At 38.9% G+C, this 8,805-nt stretch overlaps 1 protein-coding gene across 1 annotated transcript in view; it reads right to left on the bottom strand.

Annotated features, from left to right (window-relative positions):
* Positions 1–971: 971 nt before the first annotated feature.
* Positions 972–8,805, bottom strand: part of CISD2 (CDGSH iron sulfur domain 2) — a 9,978-nt gene continuing 2,144 nt past the window's right edge. Inside the window, exons 3-4 of the mRNA XM_010003175.1 lie at positions 2,330–2,569; positions 972–1,330 (exon numbers count right to left, since the gene is read on the bottom strand). Coding sequence (XP_010001477.1) covers positions 1,241–1,330; positions 2,330–2,569 — 330 coding nt within the window. The 3' untranslated portion in view covers positions 972–1,240. The remainder of the gene's footprint in view (positions 1,331–2,329; positions 2,570–8,805) is intronic.

Below are 8,805 nucleotides of genomic sequence, written 5' to 3' on the forward strand. Positions count from 1 at the left end.
TAGGTAGATAATTTGAACCAATTAGTAAATGATTTTGAGGTTTTTCTATAGAAAACTATGTGGCTATGAGAGACAGTATTACCGTGACAGATTTGAAATGCAAGGAAATTATCATTTATCTTGCTTGTGATCCTCATTTTATCATCATCTTGTGAAAATTACTAAAGTGTCCTTTCTACAGAAGAACTGTGACAGTGTTGCTATTGCAGATCCATACTACAAATGTGTTCCATTCCCCTATTATTAACCTGCACCTGAACTTAAGCCATATCACCAGAAAGTTCTGACTTGCCAAAATGATCATTCTGAAGGGGTAACAAGGCAAGGACACAGCTCAGCTCTACTTTCTCGGTTCTGTAATTTAACCAGTGCCTCCTGTGAAAGCCCCCACTACAAACTGTAGCAGCTACAGTGCGAGCAAACTTGCAAGAAGCAGATTTGTGTTTCCTTACAAGAGCTCATAAGCTATCAACACAGGAACCAAAATAGAGGGATAATGTTAGTGGTTGACCTGCTCAATAGTTCAGTTTATATGGTATGGAACTGCAGCACTCCACCTAGGGTGCTGAGTGAGACTGGGCAGCTGTGTGGGGTTTGTCTGAGCTGGGCTGCTCTGCACGAGAGAGGAACAAACAACCCCCTTAGGCACTGCACAGTCACATGGCTGTGCTGCCTGCCCTCACTGGTACATTTGAGGATATTCACAAAGGATTCATTTAGTATCCTTTTTTCCCCCACTTAAGTGCACTCAAATGCGTTCCTGAAGAGCAGAATAAAACATGGTTTCTCAGCATAACAAGATCAACAGAAAGATGCTCTTCTATCATCTGGAAATCATAGAATGGTTTGAGTTGTAAGGGACCTTAAAGATCATCTAGTTCCAACATCCCTGCCATGGGCAGGGACACCTCCCCCTAGATCAGGTTGCTAGTGATTGATTTATAATTGCATGTTCATACAAAAGTCTTAACTGTAGGAAGTAATTTTATTGTTGAAATAAATGACTTATTTACAGAGATAGTTACTTTACAGTTTTACAAAGCAGACATAGTTCTTCTTAGAATGAAGTATCAAAACAGTGACAGATTTAGCACTGTCTAAATGCAGTTTATTCCAAAAAGAAATCGACAGCAATCATTAGATTAAATCATACCAATCACATCATAAAATACTCTCCTTTGCAACTACAATGATATAAAAAGACTTTTTATCCATCATGATCTAGTGAACTAAGCATCTGCTATACTTCTTTCTTCTTGAGTATTAGTGGACCTACATTATCTCCTGTTAATTCATTGTGCTTGTTGTGGGAGCCATCACAGACAGGGAACTGGAAGAAAACATACATGAGGAATTACATACCTACAGCAATTGCATAGTGATTTTTATACTTCTTCGTATGCCAAGAGCACTTTAATAATATTGCCAGTTTAATGTCCCATTTCAACATCAAATTCCCCGTCTCCTATCAGACACAGGACACTTGTTACTAAGGAAAAAAACCACTGCTAAAAGGCATCTAAGTTTGTGAGGGCCTAAAATTGCTGTTCTTAAGACACAAATTTAGACACAAAGCCTCTTCTGTGAAAGAACAGCAAGTAAAGCAGCCACTGCAGCCACAAATAGTTTAAGATTTAATGTAGCACTCGTAAAGGTGCTCTTAATAGATTTAATAATTTGCAGCCACAGTACTGTTTTAAAGAAAGCTGAAATACTTTACTGAAGTCATTAGTCTGAAGGGAGAACAGCTGAGAGGGTTTCTTTGTTCCAGAGCAGATTTTTTTGTTAAAACGGGAAAGCACTTGGACCAGAGGACAAAACCAGAGTGTAGTCAGGACATTCAAAAGAAATTGAGGGTAACTGAAAAATACCAATGTACATAGAGGTAATTTGGGGCCAGTTACCTACTGGCTGCTCTGGACCAGATGGGGATATGCTCTTCCTCACCAACACAGGTCCAGCCTTACTTTCTAATACAAACAACTTTGTAAGCATTGTTTTTGCAAAACAGAGTAGTTATCTTCTAAATAGTTGCAATGTATTTCCAAATACTAAACAAGGCTTACTTGGTTTTATCTACTGACAGGTGGTAACTGTGTTTCCAGAAAAATCCTACTGTGTTTTTTACAAGTTTCTAGTTTCTCTCTGCATGTAGAAAGGTTTACAGTGGAGGAAAAATACCCCAAACCTGTGCCATTCTCAAAAAACAGGAACATGTTACACCTCCAGGGAAAAGCAACAAGTCAACATGTAGCAATTTGCCACCAAAGCACTGATGAAAATATGCAAGTTTCAATCTCTAATCCTACAGCAGCACAAAGTGTCTTACCGTCTTTGAACGCCAACACCTGCAGTAAGCTTTAGTGAGGCACAGATCTTCAATGTTTATTTCATTCACTACTTTTGGATTTTCCTTCTGGATCTTGAGGTTAATCAAACTATCCTTTTGCTGCTTCTTCTTGGAGAGGAACGGACGAACAGCGAGGTAACCGAGCAAGGCCAGCACGCCCAGGAAAGGCAGTAACCGCAGCCATTCTGAAACTAGAGACAAGTGGAATTGAGACTGGTTCTTGACACCACCTCAGCAGGGTGCAGCATCAGCTAGTCTCAAAAACCTAAGCTTGGGTAGGGAATGGGATTGCTCAGTTGGCAAGGCTCTGAGGGCAAACGAGTCTGTGGTTAAGTCTTACAAAAGAAGACTCAGGTTAAAACCTGGGTTTCACTGTAGTTAAGGTAAAAATCTGACTCCTGGAATTCCATCTGAAGTTTAATTTTACCACTCTAGAAGATGACTCAATGGAGGAGAATGAATAAAAAATAAATAAAAGATGTAATGACATGAGAAACCCTAAAATTACAGGGGTTCTGCTCACCCAAATTAAATGAGCACTGTGTACTAGTACTTGTCCATATTACAAGCAGCAAGTATATTACATGTTGGTATCTGAGCATTCTGTATATGAAGAACTATTCTGTACATTTTCTAATTCAATTTATAATGGCTTATTTCGGATTTTTACCTTCTTGAAGTTTTCCTTATTTTTTTTGTTCCAAGGTTTTTTTAAGAAACTTTTGGTAGAAATTACACAGATTATTAGATGAGCACTAACAAAACCTTCACCCATCTTTTTGGGTTTATTTTTTCAGAGCTTTCTTAGCTCAGGGATCTGCAACCAGTTTCTACAATACACAGAGAAAGAGCATCATGAGATCAGTCATGAGGTATCATGAGGTAATGAGCATCATGAGGTAAATCAAGCCACAGACAACTGCTTTTTTCCAAGCTGAGGAACTTGTTAAAGTAAGTTAATTGAGTCAAGTATCCTTAGCTGCCTTGCTACATCATCTTCTAGACATACTGGTGAGAAAAAGACTTACTGAGCTTCTTAAATTCATCAGCACCTGGCATGAGATTGATCTATATTAAAGGTGGAGCCATGTGTCCAGTGTTTCCAGCAAAATATGCTGTGAAATACCCCAGTGTAACTTAAGCACTATAGTGCAATAAAGAATAGAGCGTTTTTCTAAGTTTCTGAAGAATACATCAAATCTGAACACTCACAGAGGAATGGAAGAGAATTTAAAAATATTTTAAAATGAGAAAAAAAGTGTAAAGAGCCAGAGCACAAATAGCTGCACAAGCACTTCGTATGATAAAACACTGTAATTAAGTTCCTCTTTTAAACAATTTAGGATCAAAACACAGCAAAATTTTGTCCTACAGTTTGCCTTTTGAGATTAAGATGTACAAGAATGGAAATGCAATACAGCAGGCCAAGGATGCTAGGTGGATTGTAGCTCTCAGAAATTCCATTACTCTGTTTAGCTTGATTTTATTTGTGATAATAAAGCATCTGTTTGTGCTAGTATTTTTCTAGTTAGAACGTAGCGAGTTTTTCTTAATAATTTCAATTTTCTGTAAGCATACCCTGTAATGAAAATACTTTGTGGGACTACTTATGTTCTTTGAGCTTTCTATAGCCTTTGAAGTGAAAACCACACTGGAAATACAAACTGGATAAATGCTAAAGGCACTGCAAGAACTTTTGATAGTCTTTCCACACCTGCACTTGCAGCAGTCCCTACACACAACAACTGACAAAATTTACTAAGCATTACTGCAATAGACTAATCTCTGTTTCTCTTTTCTCAGTTCCCCCAACAAGCTGTAAACCCTAAATAATAGCAGTTAACACTGAGATACTTAACACATGTTCAGTTACACAAAATACTGGGCTTCCTGGACAACAGTGCCTGTTCATCTTCTTTATCATTACTGTTTCAGTACATCCTGTCTACAGGAATCCAAACGCACTTGCTGACCTTATGTGAAGGAATGACTTGGAACATACTGAAGAAGAGAGGAAAAATAATTGGTTACTGAAAAAAATTCTAAATTGAGTATCTAACCTGACTGTTGTCAAAGAGGTGGATCACTACAAAGTTACTCTGAACTTCAAGACAGACCAGATGTTCCAACAGGTAAACCATAACAAGAAGGAGGGTACCTAATCAAGTGTGTCATGAATACAATTGGGTTGAGGTTGACACACAAAATGTCTCAAATCAGAATTAAGTGTAATTAAAAGAGACAGGCAACTAAACCACAAGTAGCATCTCAATACAGCCTGAAACTCCCTTATATGAGATCAAAATTGGAGCAGTAGTCATGTTTATGGGGGACTCATAACCCTATGGGTTCATCCAAATCAAACAGGAACACAGTAGCTGTAACCTTTGAGAAAGAAAATTAGAAACAAACATGAATAGGAAGTAGAAGGATATTGTTTTCCATGGTTATTATTTAATATTTGTATCATGCTAACCGCTGATGAAGAGTTTTGTCCTTACTAGCCAATGATTTCTTAATATATTTCTAATCTGGGAGTCTCTGGAAAGCCCCGAATTACATTAATGTGTACATTAATTATAAACCAACTCGCTAAAGCCAAAAGACTGCCAGAAGCTCATCCTTTTAAAATGAAAAATCAGAATGACTGTACTTCTAGGGCATGAGAGACACAATACTGTCACAAAGTAGAAAAAGTAACATATCTTTGGACTTGGTGGGCAGAGATGGGAGAAAAGCTTTACACAAACTAATGCAATGATATCTTCCTACAACTGTGTTTCTGAAGCATATTTACAGCAATTCACAAGACTGTTTATTTGCACAGCTGGTAACTGAGATTTCAGCAATTACAGTGATCCTGGAGATTCTTTATTAGTCCTGCTGCGTGGGAAGAGGCAGTCTTTAGAGCAAGAAATAAAGAGTAGAGTATCAAAAAAGGTTAGTCTTCAAACCTGACTCGTGTTAAGCACAGGCCAATCCCAAAGGCAAGTCCTGGAAAGTACCAGGAACATCACTGAAATAGGAATGCCCAGAGAATACTAGGAAGCTGAGGCCACAGACCATAGGCCACAGTTACGTTCTGAGGAGAGGCTGTCTTAACTTTTAGTCCCACAGTAACAAGTCCAAAAAAAAATGAGAAACATACACTGTGAACAGAAAGAGACTGGACAGTCACTGAAAGTCAGATCAAAGCAAGCGATCCTCAATTGTCTTTCCCCATCTACTCCTTTGATATCTTTCAGTTTTACTTGTTTTAGCTACTTTCTATGGAAATGACCCTATGCAGACTCAAAAGCATCTTCTTACAGTATTAACAGCTCAACTGGAAGCCAAAATTTGAACATGTATCAGCTACCAGTCAAAATGAAGATTAGAACTGTGATTGTATTCTCAAAACTGATGAAATTCTTCATGTACATTCCAATTACCCACTCAATTACGCTCTCTTAAAAACTAATAAGCAGTTTTATCCTGTTTTCAGTTGCTTGCTTGGGTCTCGTAAGGGTGTTCTCGTTGCTACACAAACTAAACTCAGAGGACTCTACACACCATTGCAATATGCCTATTAGTTTATTGAGCAGGTATGAGAGTAGAGAGGTGACAGTCCTTTTAGCAATATAGCACACAATAAATTAGAAGCCAAAGCTACGGGTAGTTTAGCAAACCACTCTGCAAGTGACAAATTCATGGTTCAAATGGGTTCTCTTATGATGGTATCTCACTTCTTTCCCTCAGCACTGTGAAAGATGATCCACAAAATTGTTCTCTTCTTGCCTGGCAGCTTGGTACAATAAAGTCCCTCTTAACATGCAGGGCAAGTGTAAGAGAGCCCACAAAGAACTCTGTCACGTTTATGGAAAGAATCCTAGCACCTAGATTCTTATATAAGCCTTGAAATTCTGACCACGTGCTATTTTGAGGTGAATGTCTCTGCTGTTTTTATAACATGTACCAAGATAAAAAAGCAGCATCAGCATGAGACAACACTGCTCATTTCAGCGAACTTGAGAAGGGAAGGGTAAAGCAGCTATGACAAGGAACTGAAAGAGGCTTCTGAGCAGCAGCAGTGCTAAAATTTAGATATCCCCTTTCAAACCCAAGGTCAAACGTTCTTTCCTTCCTCCCTCATTGCTTTCACCTCCAGGAATTTTGCACTAGATGTTAACAGCCTTCCTCTCTCCAAGCAAGCAGTTTTCCACCGTGATTTGGTCAGGTCACAACAGGTCGCCTCAAGATTTTTAACCAGCACTCTATGCAACATCCTACACAACAGGATCCTTCCTATACTTTCAGTCTGCTGTTTCTACACCTGATGCACTACAGAAACTAAAGCTGCATTTGCCTGGAGGCCAATGAAGATTTACTGAAGCAATAAGAGAGATAACAATTGGACTGCACTGTTCCAAATTTGGGTCCTGGCCTGCCTTCACAAACAAGGTCTATGCTGACAAGTGTTGGTCCTTGACTAACTTCAGTAGATGCCACCAAAGGACAAATACTAATGCACTTTAAATGTTTTAAGATCAATAATATTTCTCACCTTCAAAAACCCAAACAAGAAAACCCCAAAACAAAACAAAACAGCATTTGGCATGTTTGATATGTCATTTGCCAAAGAACATGCTACTCTGTAATTTGAAATGGTTCTAAACACACACACAAAAAAAATCTATTAATATTAACTTCTCTATTATATGATCCTGTAAGTGTAACATTCCATCCAGGACAGTAAGCTCCTGCTGCAAAACAACACCCAGAACTGGAAATTACCTGCTCTTGGACACATGATTTTAGGACAGGTCAGACTAAGACCACAACAATACAGAAGAGGCAGCACTTGCTAAAGCAATCCAGTTTTCTGAGATGAAACTTTAGATTGACAGCAGCTCTGAATACAGAGACGTACAGGACTCTTCAATGAGCAGTGAGGTTTCAATTACTTTCAATAACTTTTAAACACTAAGAGGGGATGACTTTTTAATTTAAGTTCCTAGGATGTGGCGTCCTATGATTTCCTTCTGAAAAGCCTCACCATATTGCATTTACCCTACTTTAAGCACCACTTTTGCTGGTTTTTCCTGTGTTCATTCATATCCTCCCCTAAGAGGAAGATATACAAGCATGACAGCAGATACTAGTCTAGTCTAGCTGACTGTTCAAACAAATGAAAACAGTATAAAATGTTGTCTCTATAGATATGTATTTTTAATTATACCTCTGTTGCCCTTTCTAGACAGTTTAACACAAGACCAGTCAAAGAAATCACTAAGAACAAGTGGCAGTGGATGTTTTTTCACATAGGCTCATTAAGTCCTACAAGGACTGAAAAAGGACTGAAGGTCTGAAAGCAATTTCTGACTCAGTTCCTTCATTTACCTTTAATATTTTGGGGATTGACATTTCACTTGTCTGGTCTCCACTTAAGGTTCAGTTGTTTAATTCTTGCTCTCCCTCCAAATTCAAGTACCTGTCAATGGGGTAAATAACATGACAGCAAACCATCCTTCCCCACTGATCATTCATTCTACTGTAAAAAAAGTTCTGACCAGAGGTTTTTCAGAACGAATTCTATCTAGAATTCTATTCTATATAGTGTGCACTATATGCACAAATAATCCAGTTACAGAAATGTACGTCTGGACAAGTGAATCAAGACATTAAACTCAAGCATTACTAAGTTTAACAAATGTTAAGTACAACTTAGGTAGGAAACTGCCAAATACTAGGAATATAAGAAGCTGTGTTGTTCTGTAATTTATCTCCTTCCTCCCAGCTTTGAAGGATCTGCTTTTCTCTGTTCAGTAAATATAAAATTGTCTGGGTTGGAAGGGACCTTCAGAGGTCATCTAAGTCCAACTAGCCTGCAGGGAGCAGGAAAATGTAAGTAACAGCATTTTCAGATGAGAGAGTAGTTGTTGAAAAGAACAGTTCATTTAAAACAGGTTTCCTTGTCGTGGGAAAGCTAATGCAACTTTAAGTTGACAAGCAGCATAAACATGCTGGGGAAAAAAAAAAAAAAAAAAGACTCAAACCGGGCTTTAAATAAATTGTGCCTGTTGTAAATTAAATCATTTTTCAGCACTACTGACGTCCTATACCTCAGTGCTGCCAGGGAAACACGTAAGGCTGATTCTACACTTTGAAGACTCTCTCCATTTCCAGTTGCTGTTGGAGGACTCCTGTCGCTCATCCCCACCGAACCGGGTCTCCTCACTGGGCACTAACTGCAGACCTGCCAGTATCATCACAGCTGAGCCCGGGCTCACACAGTCCCAGTTTGAACAGCACCGAAGCCTTAAGGAATGTGGTCGTATTTCCTGTCCTTTCCTGCCTGCCCTGTGGCACGGCTGTGATTAACAAACAGGCATTTTCACTCCCTCTATGAAGTGAAACCCCCTAACTGTGTGTGCGGCACCGAAACAGGCTTTCTTCCCACGTTCTCGCTCCTGCAG

Source organism: Chaetura pelagica, unplaced genomic scaffold (assembly GCF_000747805.2).
Source record: "Chaetura pelagica isolate M959 unplaced genomic scaffold, ChaPel_1.0 scaffold188, whole genome shotgun sequence".
Lineage (NCBI taxonomy): Eukaryota > Metazoa > Chordata > Aves > Apodiformes > Apodidae > Chaetura > Chaetura pelagica.